The sequence below is a fragment of the Schistocerca americana genome, chromosome 7, assembly GCF_021461395.2.
Source record: "Schistocerca americana isolate TAMUIC-IGC-003095 chromosome 7, iqSchAmer2.1, whole genome shotgun sequence".
In the NCBI taxonomy this organism is placed as follows: Eukaryota; Metazoa; Arthropoda; class Insecta; order Orthoptera; family Acrididae; genus Schistocerca; species Schistocerca americana.
The window spans coordinates 259884264-259898803 of NC_060125.1; the positions used below are offsets into that span (position 1 = coordinate 259884264).

At 44.3% G+C, this 14540-nt stretch overlaps 1 protein-coding gene across 2 annotated transcripts in view; it reads right to left on the minus strand.

Annotated features, from left to right (window-relative positions):
- Positions 1–951: 951 nt before the first annotated feature.
- Positions 952–14540, minus strand: part of LOC124621842 (LIRP) — a 253643-nt gene continuing 240054 nt past the window's right edge. For both annotated transcript variants that reach the window (XM_047147287.1, XM_047147286.1), the window contains exons 2-3: positions 8428–8635; positions 952–1435 (exon numbers count right to left, since the gene is read on the minus strand). In XM_047147287.1, coding sequence (XP_047003243.1) covers positions 1212–1435; positions 8428–8635 — 432 coding nt within the window. In that variant the 3' untranslated portion in view covers positions 952–1211. The remainder of the gene's footprint in view (positions 1436–8427; positions 8636–14540) is intronic.

Below are 14540 nucleotides of genomic sequence, written 5' to 3' on the forward strand. Positions count from 1 at the left end.
CCTGAGCACTATGGGACTTAACATCTGAGGTCATCAGTCCCCTAGAACTTAGAACTACTTAAACCTAGCTAACCAAAGGACATCACACGTATCCATGCCCGAGGCAGGATTCGAACCTGCGACCGTAGCAGTCGCACGGTTCCAGACTGAAGCACCTAGAACCGCTCGGCCACACCGGCCGGCTCCTTTTTATGGGGCTATATTAAAGACAAAGTGTAGAGCATTAACCCCAAAACCATTGCTGAGTTGAGAAAAGCCATTCAGCAGGTCAGGATGTCATCTACAGCATCGATGTTCGGACGCTTCAGCGGACCATGCAGAATTTCACTATTCGTCTGCGCCACATCATCGCCAGTGCTGGCAGGCATATCGAACGTGTCACAACCTGAATCCGAATATCTGTAGTGACGTTTACGTGTTGAATAAAGTGTGTGCACCCCAGAGATTGCAACTGATTTACGATTTTTTATATAATTCAATAATTGGCACCCTGTAAGTGCATGTACTGTCCGCAGCTCGTGGTCTCGCGGTAGCGTTCTCGCTTCCCGAGCACGGGTTCCCGACTTCGAATCCCGGCGGGGTCAGGGATTTTTCCTGTCTCGAGATGACTGGGTGTTGCGTCGTCTTCATCATCATCATTAATCCCCATTACGGTCGGAGGAAGGCAATGGCAAACCACCTCCACTAGGACCTTGCCTCGTAAGGCGCGCCGTTCCCCTACGCTCTGTAAAGAAGTATGGGACTTCATCATCATCATCAAGCGCATGTATTAAGAGCGGAGAGGCAGCGAAGATTTATTTATTTATTTATTCGTGGAAAATCAGAGAAATCAATATCAAAACAGAAGTGTAAATCACGCTGTACAAAAGTCAGGGAACAGGAGAGGTAAGAAACATACAGAACATTTTTTTTTTATTGTGCACATGTAAGTTTATTTTCACGAGTTTTGAACGCTTTTTTTTGTACCAACTTTCGTCTTACGAATCACATGAAACGTATACAATTTGCAGTAAAAACAAATGCGAAATAAGAAGAATAATACTGATCGGAAGCGCGGGCGCCACCTCGAGAGGCGAGCGCGGCTTCGGCCGGCCCCCCTGCCGCCGGCAGCTGGCCTCGCGGTCTGGCCCGCCCCGGCGTGCAGGGACAATAAATAAGTGGCGCACGGCACGGCGGTGGAGCGGCGGCGGCGGCGGCGACGGTGGCGGCGACTACCGGCGGCCGCAGTACGTCTGCAGCTCGCTGATGCTGCAGCTCTTGCGGCAGCACTCGTCGAAGACGCCGCGCGTGCGCCGCCGGAAGACGGCGGCCGTCAGCAGGCCCCCCGCGCTCGGCCGCGCCAGCACGGGGTACGGCGGCAGCGCCGGCGCCTCCACCTCCTCGTCGGCCGACTGCCCGCTCCAGTAGTTGTCTTCAGACTCCGCGTCCGACACATCTGCAACACGACCGCGTCACCATCACAACCCGTGTCCACCTAGTGCCTTACCCTACAGTAACTAACAAGGAAATTTCGCGGAAAAGATAACGCGAGATTAGCGGTTTTTACGGAAATAAGGCGAATCTTTACGAGGTATCGTGAAATCTATAATTTTGCCGCGTAAAAATGTTTAAAATCTGAGGACGACAGTTTACTGATATGTCCATTATAATTATCGGGGCTGTTATACCGTGGTCGGTTGATGAATTCTGTGTCAATTCCCAACGTTTGTCCCCGTCTGCAGGAGCCATCTTCAAGGCGTCTTAGCTCGATGGATGGTCCAACACACCCACTGGCTCGCTACTGACTGCTGCTAAATTCCGTGTCCACGCGCTCCCGCGCCGCGGCGTGACGTCACGTGTTTTGAAAACGTCAGTGCAATTGGCCGCTGTCCGTTGCCGTCGATCGCCGTTGCCATCACCCAGTGGTGGACGAGTGGTACACATCTTCTTTAACGCCGGCATCATTATACCGTTTAATTTCACGCCCTCCTCCTTTCGATTGAAATTATTAGGATGTTTAGCGATTTCAGTTGCCTCCCTGTAGAGCCTTTCGTAATATCCGCTTGTGGCCGTTAGTACTCGCGTCTCCTCGAAACGATATTCACAACTGACAGCTGTTGAATGTCACGAGTGGATTTTGTCCGATTTGGTAGCTGCGGGGTCAGCGCAGCTACTTGGCAACCGAAACGGTTCTATTCCTGGCCAGGTCGTAGATTTTCTCCGCTCGAGAACTGGGCCTTGTGTTGTTCTTACGTTCGTATCGTCGTAACTGACAAGAAAATCGTCTCTAGTATGCTATCATATCGTCTTTCGTTACAGAGATAGCTGAATGGCAGCGACCCGAAACCCAATAAAAAAAGAGACTTGCATTTTTAATTATGTTCTTGTATAATCTTAAAATGACTTCAGTTTCCGGTTAATGAACTTCGATGTGACGACGAAAATGGCACCGAAACTGGAAAGAAAACCACATCGAACCTGCCAAATAACAGCGAATACGACAAAAAACAACTGAATATGGCAAACTGCAACAGGGAATTTGGCAAGAGATCGATATCGAATTTGGTGAAAAAACACCAAATCCCGCAAAAAAGCAATGAATTTGGTAAAAAAAACGACATCGAATTACGTAAAAAACAAAAAACTGAATTTAGTAGAAAAAAACGCCGCAAATGGAAAAAAATAACGCCCAATTTGACAAAATAAACACCAGATGGGAGACAGAAAAACAAGGGATACGGGTCAGGTAACTACACCACTGGCCATTAAAATTGCTACACCAAGAAGAAATGCAGATGATAAACGGGTATTCATTGGACAAATATATTAAACTAGAACTGACATGTGATTACACTTTCACGCAATTTGGGTGCATAGATCCTGAGAAATCAGTACCCAGAACAACCACCTTTGGCAATAATAACGGCATTGATAAGCCTGGGCATTGAGTCAAACGGAGTTTGGATGGCGTGTACAGGTACACCTGCTCATGCAGCTTCAACACGATACCACAGTTCATCAAGAGTAGTGACTGGAGTATTGTGACGAGCCAGTTGCTCGGGCACCATTGACCAGACGTTCTCAGTTGGTGAGAGATCTGGAGAATGTGCTGGCCAGGGCAGCAGTCGAACATTTTCTGTATCCAGAAAGGCCCGTACAGGACCTACAACATGAGGTCGTGCATTATCCTGCTGAAGTGTAGGGTTTCGCAGGGATCGAATGAAGAGTAGAACCACGGGTCGTAACACATCTGGAATGTAACGTCCACTGTTCAAAGTGTCGTCAATGCGAACAAGAGGTGACCGAAACGTGTAACCAATGGCACCCCATACCATCATGCAGGGTGATACGCCAGTATGGCGATGACGAATACACGCTTCCAATATGCGTTCACCGCGATGTCGCCAAACACGGATGCGACCATCATGATGCTGTAAACAGAACCTGGATTCATCCGAAAAAATGACGTTTTGCCATTCGTGCACCCAGGTTCGTCGTTGAGTACACCATCGCAGGCACTCCTGTCTGTGATGCAGCGTCAAGGGTAACCGCAGCCATGGTCTCCGAGCTGATAGTCCACGCTACTGCAAACGTCGACGAACTATTCGTGCAGATCGTTGTTGTCTTGCAAACGTCCCCATCTGTTGACTCAGGAATCGAGACGTTGCCTCACGATCCATTACAGCCATGCGGATAAGATGCCTGTCATCTCGACTGCTAGTGATACGAGGCCGTTGGGATCCAGCACGGCGTTCCGTATTACCCTCCTGAAGCTACTGATTCCATATTCTGCTAACAATCATTGGATTTCGACCGACGCGAGAAGCAATGTCGCGATACGATAAAGCGCAATCGCGATAGGCTACAATCCAACCTTTATCAAAATAGAAAACGTGATGGTACGCATTTCTCCTCCTTACACGAGGCATCACAACAATGTTTCACCAGGCAACGCCGGTCAACTGCTGTTTGTGTATGAGAAATCGGTTGGAAACTTTCCTCATGTCAGCAGGTTGTAGGTGTCGCCACCGTCGCCAACCTTGTGTGAATGCTCTGAAAAGCTAATAATTTGCATATCACAGCATCTTCTTCCTGTCGGTTAAATTTCGTGTCTGTAGCACCTCATCTTCGTGGTGTAGCAATTTTAATGGCCAATAGTGTATAATTTTGCCGTGTAAAAATGTTTAAATCTGAGGACGACAGTTTACTGATATTCACAACTCACAGCTGTTGAATGTCACGAGTGGATTTTTTCCGAATCTGCCAAATAACAGCGAATACGATAGTAAAACCATTGAATATGGCAAAATGCAACAGGGATTTGGCAAGAGAACCATATCGAATTTGGTAAAAAAATCACCAAATCTGACAAAAAGCATTGAATTTGGTAAAAACACATCATCGAATCAGGTAAAAAAACAAAATACTGAATTTAGTAAAAAATAACACCGAATTTGGAAAAAAATAATGCCAAATTTGGCAAAATAACCACCAAATAGGAGACAGGAAAAGAAGGGGTAGGGACGAGATTCCAAATAAGGTAACTACTATACTACCAGGACCGTCCAATAAGTAAAGTAACACCTTTTTTTCTCCGTCGATTCCGGTTGAAAAAAAAAAATGCGGAATTTGTTGCGGGACATCGTGCAATATTTCCATTTCATCCCCTATGGTTTCAGGAAGTTCCGTTAGGTGGCGGCGCTACACGCAGCCTTGACGATTGCGTCTCTAATGGAGGTGCGTACCAAATAGAGAGCAGTCACTGAGTTTGTTGTGACGGAAAACCGGAGCATCGCAGATATTCATAGGCGCTTGTAGAATTTCTACGGAGACTTGGCAGCGAACAAAAGCACGGTGTGTCGTTGGGCGAGGCGTCTGTCATCATCACAATAAGGTAGCGCGAACCTGACCGATCTGCCGTGTGCCGGCCGGCGGCACCTAGCTGTGACTCCTGCAATGCTAGAACGTGCGGACACTCTCATTCGACATAGTAAAATGGAACACCTGCAGCCGTCCTTCCGATGTTATTTATTATACAGCTACCAGCTTCGGTGATTCAATACACCATATTCTGGCCTTAATGGACGCTGAGAAGATAAACTCCAATCCTATCAGTGGCCAATATCTATGAACTGGTTTCCATAGACTATCGTAAGAACAGTGTTGTGCCTGCAACTATTAACTACCAGCTCTCGCTGTTATAGTTGTCTGTGGAAACCAGTTCATAGATGTTGGTCATTGATACGACTGTGTATACGATTGTAGTTCACCCGCTCATCGTCAATTAAGGCTTGAAGATGGTGTACTGAATCACCGAAACTGGTAGCTATATAATAAACAACATCGAAAGTGTCTTCATGGGGAAACACAGAACGCAGATGAAAGCCTAAATAGCGCCGCCACCTAACGGAACTTCATGATACCATAGGGGCTGAAACGGAAATATTGCAAGATGTTGCACAACAAATTCCGCATTTTCTTCAACCGAAACCGAGCGAGAAAAAAAAGTGTTACATTATTTATTGGACGCTCCTCGTAATATTGTAGTTACCTTACTTCAAATGTCTAAGGCGCTACAGTCATGGACTGTGCGGCTGATCCCGGTGGAGGTTCGAGTCCTCCCTCGGGCATGGGTGTGTGTGTTTGTCCTTAGGGTAATTTAGCTTAAGTAGTGTGTAAGCATAGGGACTGATGATCTTAGCAGTTAAGTCCCTTAAGATTTCACATACATTTGAACATTTTTTGAACTTCAAATCTCCTCCCTACCCCTTCTTTTTCTGTCTCCCATTTGGTGGTTATTTTGCCAAATTCGGCATTATTTTTTTCCAAATTCGGCGTTATTTTTTTACTAAATTCAGTTTTTTGTTTTTTTACCTGTTTCGATGTTGTATTTTTACCAAATTCAATGCTTTTTTTGCCAGATTTGGTGTTTTTTTACCAAATTCAGTATCGTTCTCTTGCCAAATTCCCTGTTGCATTTTGCCATAGTCAGTGGTTTTTTGTCGTATTCGCTGTTATTTGGCAGATTCGATGTGGTTTTTTTCCATTTTCGGTGCTATTTTCCTCGTCACATCGAAGTTCATTAACCAGGAACTGAACTGTCATTTTAAGATTATACACGAACAGAATTAAAAATGCAATTCTTTTTTTATTGCGTTTCGGGTCGCTCCCATTCAGCGATCTCAGTAACGAAAAGACGATATGATAGCATACTGGAGACGATTTTCTTGTCAGTTACGACGATACGAACATAAGAACAACACAACACCCAGTTCACGAGCGGAGAAAATCTTTAAACTGCATTTTCTGTGTTTTATGTATTTTGCATTTTCAGAAGCCTTTTTTCAAGAGGTAGGCCTATATGAGCTAATGCTATAAAATTTGGAGGAGCTGTTCAAAACATGTCGCTGTCTCATTGGAACAGAGGTATATAATATCCTTTAAATAAATTCTGCAAATGTTTGCAAAGAAATATGTGTTTTTGAGTGTACAAATTTTTTTTTGTGATTTTGAGTGCACAAAAGATGTACGAGACAGGCGAAATTCCCTCAGACTTCAAGAAGAACATAATAATTCGAATCCCAAAGAAAGCAGATGTTGACAGATGTGAAAATTACCGAACTATCAGTTTAATAAGCCACAGCTGCAAAATACTAACGCGAATTCTTTACAGACGAATGGAAAAACTAGTAGAAGCCGACCTCGGGGAAGATCAGTTTGGATTCCGTAGAAATATTGGAACACGTGAGTCAATACTGTCCCTACGACTTATCTTAGAAGCTAGATTAAGGAAAGGCAAACCTACGTTTCTAGCATTTGTAGACTTAGAGAAAGCTTTTGACAGTGTTGACTGGAATACTCTCTTTCAAATTATGAAGGTGGCAGGGGTAAAATACAGGGAGCGAAAGGCTATTTACAATTTGTACAGAAACCAGATGGCAGTTATAAGAGTCGAGGGACATGAAAGGGAAGCAGTAGTTGGGAAAGGAGTGAGACAGGGTTGTAGCCTCTCCCCGATGTTATTCAATCTTTATATTGAGCAAGCAGTAAAGGAAACAAAAGAAAAATTCGGAGTAGGTATTGAAATGAAATGAAAAGATCGTATGGCATTGTTGGCCGGGAGGCTCCATGCGGGGACGTTCGGCCGCCGCATTGCAAGTCCTTTTTAGTTGACGCCACTTCGGCGACTTGCAAGTCAATGATGATGAAATGATGATGAAGAACACACAACACCCAGTCATCACGAAATAAAAACTTTGAGATTCGCCGATAACATTGTAATTCTGTCAGAGATAGCAAAGGACGCGGAAGAGCAGTTGAACGGAATGGATAGTGTCTTGAAGGGAGGATATAAGCTGGACATCAACAAAAGCAAAACGAGGATAATGGAATGTAGTCGAATTAAGTCGGGTGATACTGAGGGAATTATATTAGGAAATGAGACACTTAAAGTAGTAAAGGAGTTTTGCTATTTGGGGAGGAAAATAACTGATAATGGTAAAAGTAGAGAGGATATAAAATGTAGACTGGCAATGGCAAGGAAAGTGTTTCTGAAGAAGAGAAATTTGTTAACATCGAGTATAGATTTAACTGTCTGGAAGTCATTTCTGAAAGTATTTGTATGGAGTGTAGCCATGTATGGAAGTGGAACATGGACGATAAATAGTTTGGACAAGAAGAGAATAGAAGCTTTCGAAATGTGGTGCTACAGAAGAATGCTGAAGTTTAGATGGGTAGATCACATAAGTAATGAGGAGGTATTGAATAGGATTGGGGAGAAGAGACGTTTGTGGCAGAACTTGACTAGAAGAAGGGATTGGTTGGTAGGACATGTTTTGAGGCATCAAGGGATCACCAATTTAGTATTGGAGGGCAGCGTGGAGGGTAAAAATCGTAAAGGCGGACCAAGAGATGAATACACTAAGCAGATTCAAAAGGATGTAGGTTGCAGTAGGTACTGGGAGATGAAGAAGCTTGCACAGGATAGAATAGCAAGGAGAGCTGCATCAAACCAGTCTCAGGACTGAAGACCACACCAACGAGTGCACAAAATTCAAACTTTGTAAATAATGAAACTGTGAACAGAAATCTGTCTGTGCAGTTCAGTGATCTTACGACCCTCATAGAACTCTACAATAATATTTTTAAATTGAGTACATTATTGGAAATTCAGTTATGGCTTTTTATAAAGAGGCATTGAAAAATTTATGGATCAGTATTTGTAGCAAACTACTCCTCCAGGCTCTTTTACTATATTTTTGCATTAAAATACAGTCCTTTGCTTTGCATATGTAAGAGAAATTTCATCATTATAACTGTGGCTAGAAAGGTGTTTTATCGAAATGTTTACATTTTGGGTAGCGTCCCCCCTTTAGACACAACTGCGACACACCTTGAGGAAAGAGACCATTCACCCCGGGCTGTGTAAGAGTGCTGGCAGGTGCTCACCTTGGGAAGCCTTCTTGAACATGGTGTTGTAGTTGCCACGGCAGACGATCTTGAGCGCGTTGGAGAGCTTCTCGCCGCAGTAGCGGGCCACCGGCTGCGGCGCGCCGCTGCGCTTGGGCGACAGGAGGAACAGGTCGGACTGCGCCTGCGTGGCCGTGCACAGGCACACTGCCAGCACGGCGAGCAGTCGGAGGCACAGCTTCCACATCTGCAACACACAGGCGCGCCCGCGCGTTACTCGCCGTCCGCGGTCACAGAGCACTGAGAGGGAGCTACAACCAGATAAGCACCCGCCCAGGTAGCCGCGCACTTTAACGTGACAGCTTCCGGGGCGGGGAGGTACGCGACCCCCGGAGCGAATCAACCCGTCTGATTGAAGGCGAGGGTTCGCTGCGCTGGCCGGCCTGGATGTGGTTTTTAGGCGGTTTTCCACATCCCACAAGGTGAATACCGGGCTGGTTCCCACATTCCGCCTCAGATACATGCTACACAAACATTTAGAACAATTTCTCACACTTGCACGCAGAATTTACTCTATAGGTGGACTGAAAGGGTACTGTGCTTCTATTCTGGAGGGTGAATAAGAGACCTTAGCTGTCTGGTCTCCTCGAACCCTTACTCAGCACCAGTATTAGTAGACACGTGCAGGCAAATCTTGTACGGACATTGGTGAACAAAGAGTGGCAACCAGTGTAGCAGAGTCTTGTATTGGCTATAGCTGAATTGTTGAGTTTCCACAAGAGGTCCACTTCATCTCTGGTAGTAAGGACTATCTGTCATATCTTCACGGTTAATTATCTAAAACTTGCATAAATTTCAGAGAAAACTTAAAGTGGCGCCTCATTTTATTGTCTTATCAGTGGTCTGCAATATAGTATGGAGAGGAGGTATGATATTGAAGTTTCTTCGTGTAGTTCCTCACAAACCAATCGCTCGCCTAATCGAGAGTGTGTTAAATGACCAAGTGTTCCAAGTATATGGTTCAAATGGTTCTGAGCACTATGGGACTTAACTTCTAAGGTCATCAGTTCCCTAGAAATTAGAACTACTTAAAGCTAACTAACCTAAGGACATCACACACATTCACGCCCGAGACAGGATTCGAATCTGCGACCGTAACGGTCTCGCGGTTCCAGACTGTAGCGCCTACAATCGCTCGGCCACACCGGCCGGAGTTCCAAGTACACATAGCATCTGCTTCACAAGAAAACAAAAGTATGGCCTTCCACAAGGATCAGTCCTCTGCCTACTTTTATTCAGCTTGTAGACTGTCTGATCAAAAATATCAGGACACCGCAAACGATGCAGAATTGCCTACTAGACGTCTCGAGAGGAGGATCGGCCACTATGAAGGAAAGCAGGGAGTATTGTGTTGCGAGCAGAGGAGCTGAGACGGTGCGTCAGGAGCGGTCAGGGACTTCGAACGTGGACTTCTCATCGGATGCCGCCTGAGTAACAAATTCATCGAGGATATTTTTGCTCTTCTAATGCTGCCCAAATCGACTGTTGGTGATATGATTGTGAAGTGAAATCGTGAAGGGACATCCAAAACTAAATCACCAGGCAGACGTCGTGTACTGACGGACAGGAAACGTCGAGCATCGCGGTGGGTCACTGCAAAATATCGGGGGGGGGGGGGGGGGGGGGGAGGTCCACCGGGAGCCGAACCGCACAATAAACAATAACCCTGGGTTCGCTGTGGGGCTGCAGAGGAGTGAAGTGGACTACGGCAGTCGTCGTGGGGTTGTGGACCACTGCGGCTGCGGCGGGGACGGAGCCTCTCCATTGTTTCTAGTACCCGGTTAACATACAACATACAAGACAATCTTCTTCCAAACAACAAAATTCAAATACGATTTCTGAATGACAAATCCGCTGCGCAGTTTTTCATTATGTACAGAAAGGAGATGGAACTACTCCCTTTTTTTTTGCGATTGCACTAAAATGGCAATTTGTACCCATCGGATGTTTTTAACATGACGCCTGCACGGTGTTGCTACGTTAATGGTCACTAGTGTAGTTGGCAGGGCACGAAGTAGAAGACCCGTTTGCAGACTGCAGGGGCGACGGCGGGCGCTTCGAGGGGGCTCTGGCGGGTCCCCCGTGCCGCGGCGTCTCCCGAAGTGCCTCCGAAGGTCGCCGTAATTGCCTGCAGGGGGACCACGTGGCGGGGGCCCGGCCAGCTCCGCGCGCCGCCACACGCCTCACCTTGCACCGCTCCTTTCCGACAACTGCGCCAATTGCCCGTTCGCGGAATGCTTCAGCCGCTGGCCCCCCTCTGACGTCAAACTTTCGCCGTTCCTTTGTGTGACCACGCCGGCCTCTCTTTGTCTTCAAAAATTCGGGCTTTTGTAATACCACACCATCAAAGAATGCCCATATCATGTTAATATAAAAGAATACTCACTGAATTATGAAGGGTAATATCAAAAACTAACACGAGTTATTTACTGACGAATGGAAAAACTGGTAGAAGCCGACCTCGGGGAAGATCAGTTTGGATTCCGTGGAAATGTTGGAACACGTGAGGCAGTAATGACCCTACGACTTATCTTAGAAAATAGATTAAGGAAAGGCAAACCTACGTTTCTAGCATTTGTAGACTTGGAGACAACATTTGACAATGTTGGCTGGAATACTCTCTTTCGAATTCTGAAGGTGGCAGCGATAAAATAAAGGGAGCGAAAGGAAATTTACAAAAAAATGGTTCATATGGATCTGAGCACTATGAGACTTAACATCTGAGGTCATCACCCCTAGAACTTAAAACTATTTAAACCTAACTAACCTAAGGACATCACACACATCCATGCCCGAGGCAGGATTCGAACCTGTGACCATAGCGGTCGCGCGGTTCCAGACTGAAGCGCCTAGAACCGCTCGGCCACGCCGGCTGGCGGAAATTTACAAATTGTACAGAAACCAGATGGCAATTATAAGCTTCGAGGGGCATGAAAGGGAAGCAGTGGTTGGGAAGGGAGTGAGACAGGGTTGTAGGCTATCCCCGATGTTATTCAATCTGTATATTGAGCAAGCAGTAAAGGAAACAAAAGAAGAATTCGGAGTAGGAATTAAAATCCATGGAGAAGAAATAAAAACTTTGAGGTTCGCCGATGACATTGTAATTCTGTCAGAGACAGCAAAGGACCTGGAAGAGCAGCTGAACTGAACGGTTAGTGTCTTGAAAGGAGGATATAAGATGATCATCAACAAAAGTAAAACGAGGATAATGGAATGTAGTCGAATTAAATCGAGTGATGCTGCGGGAATGAGATTAGGAAATGAGACACTTAAAGCAGTAAATGAGTTTTGCTATTTGGGGAGAAAAATAACTGATGATGGTCGAAATAGAGAGGATATAAAATGTAGACTGGCAATGGCAAGGAAAGCGTTTCTGAAGAAGAGAAATTTGTTAACATCGAGTATAGATTTAAGTGTCAGGAAGTCGTTTCTTAAAGTATTTATATGGAATGTAGCCATGTAGGGAAGTGAAACATGGACGATAAATAGTTTAGACAAGAAGAGAATAGAAGCTTTCGGAATGTGGTGCTATAGAAGAATGCTGAAGATTAGATGGGTAGATCACATAACTAATGAGGAGGTATTGAATAGAATTTTGGAGAAGAGAAATTTGTGGCGCAACTTGACCAGAAAAAGGGATCGGTTGGTAGGGCATATTCTGAGGCATCAAGGGATCACCAATTTAGTATTGGAGGGTAGCGTGGAGGGTAAAAATAGTAGAGGGGGACTAAGAGATGAATACACTAAACGGATTCACAAGGATGTAGGTTGCAGTAGGTACTGGGAGATGAAGAAGCTTGTACAGGATAGAGTAGCATGGAGAGCTGAATCAAACCAGTCTCTGGACTGAAGACCACCACCACCACAACAACAACAACATATCAAAAAGGAAACAGTTCCCGATCTTCTGCAAAACATTGTTTCTATGATCACGAACCGGCTATTGGATTCTTAGTTCACTGTCAGGCGACAATCAATTTCGCAATCACAAATAAAATGACGCGCGACTATTTAGATATTAAGGTTTGTGGGGGTTAAGCCCCATGTGGGGTAAAAACCCACACAGAGTTTTTAAACTGACTGTCATCGATTAGTAGATGACCACTACGTGACGGGTTTGTCTTGAAGTAACTTATTGTTCCATGAAAGTTCATCTCGGCAGGTTGCTTAAGTTTGTTTTTTACTACTTACACATAACTTTGCTAATATTTTTACTTGAAAATTGTACAGTGTAGGGGTTCGAAAGAAGAATCAGCGAATTGCCCGTTGACACTACTGTATGTAAGCGCGGAAATAATTGTTCTAGTTGGTCCCCAAAATCAACTGTGGCGCATTTCTCAGAAAAATGGCGTAAGGGGGCAGATCCCCACAAGTATTTTGAACTAAATTCCCACGGCTCCAACAATGTGACGGCAGTTCTTCTGTGATAACCCTCTAACGGATGACATTCAACACACACTGTGAGAGGTTATCTCACCTGAATTCCACTGTCTAAAATAAAGATTTATGGGAAACATTTCGTCGAATCATTGAAATCTGTGCTTCTAATGTCGACACCCAATAAAGAACGAATGGGAGAAGCGTGCATAGGAAACGAAAAGCTTGTACTGGGAAGAAAAGACGTGGCAAACAAAGAAAAGTGCGTGCTATAGAAACAAAACGACGCAAGCGAGATTTTATTATATCAGTCTTAAAAAATGAAGAAAGGGGTCAAACAGACAGTTGATTATTCTTCAGAGACAGATTAACGCTGCTTATATCATGACAGTAGGTCAGATTACTTCATGTTTAGCGAAGAAGTACCCGAAGAAGGCGAAGAAGAAGTGCCTGGGTTTTCAAGAAGAGTCAGAGGACCTACAAGTTACACACACTATTTACTACGTACCTACATAGCTTAGCATCATTAATTCAACTTTTACGGGTTACGCTACTTATCCTCCTTTTGTGAAGAAGAAAGTTTTATTTTTGTATAAGTCTTTTTAAGCATTATTTTCAAATTTACGAGACATTTCAGTTCAGTATTGTGTTGGGTAATTTGGCTACAGTTCAACAATTTTTAAAAAGAGTTAGTTCAAATGTTTTTATTATGCAGTCATCAATTTTTATCCACGTTTATCTTATGTTAGGCAAAGTGATACATTGCGAGGCTTTACCCCATTTTGTTGGACAAAAAACACAATTTTTGATTTAACTAAACTGTAAGTTTCTCTGTAATTAATAATCAGCCAGAGATATGACTTCAATATGAAATTTCCCCTCATGGGCTACAGTATTAGAAAAACTAAACATTATGGGGATTTATCTTATACATTACTTGTATGGAGTATAGCCATGTATGGAAGTGAAACATGGACGACAACTAGTTTAGAGAAGAAGAGAATAGAAACTTTCGAAATGTGGTGCTACAGAAGAATGTTGGAGATTGGATGGGTAGATCACGTAACTAATGAGGGTGTACTGAACAAAATTGGGGAGAAGAGGAATTTGTGGCACAACTTTACCAGAAGAAGGAATCGGTTGGTTGGACATGTTCTGAGGCGTCAAGAGATCGCCAATTTAGTATTGGAGGGCAGCGTGGAGGGTAAAAATCATAGAAGGAGACCAAGAGGTGAATGCACTGAGCAGATTCAGAAGGATGTAGGTTGCAATAGTTACTTGGAGATGAAGAAGCTTGTGCAGGATCGAGTAGCATGGAGAGCTGCATCAGACCAGTCTCTAGATTCAGATTCAGATTCAGACTGAAGACCACAACACAAACAGCACATCTTATACATGATTTGTAACCGGACTTCGTTTTCTCTGTTAGCTACGAGAAGTTGACCTTTAACAGTAAATGTTGTTGTTAGGTGATGTAATAGGTTAAAAGCATGGTGGAAACCTATTTCTTTTAGCCATTTTCTCCAAATATCATGAACATAGATATTAAATGTCAAGACCTAGACCTAAGAGAAATTTTAATAAAAGACCAGAAAATAGGAAGAGAGAATGAATTCAGCTTATTGGATACATCGTCTGTTTCACAGATGAAAACGGCGTCCCGAAAAAAAACCTGAAATATTCAGTTACATTACTGGAGCCATATAGAGAACACT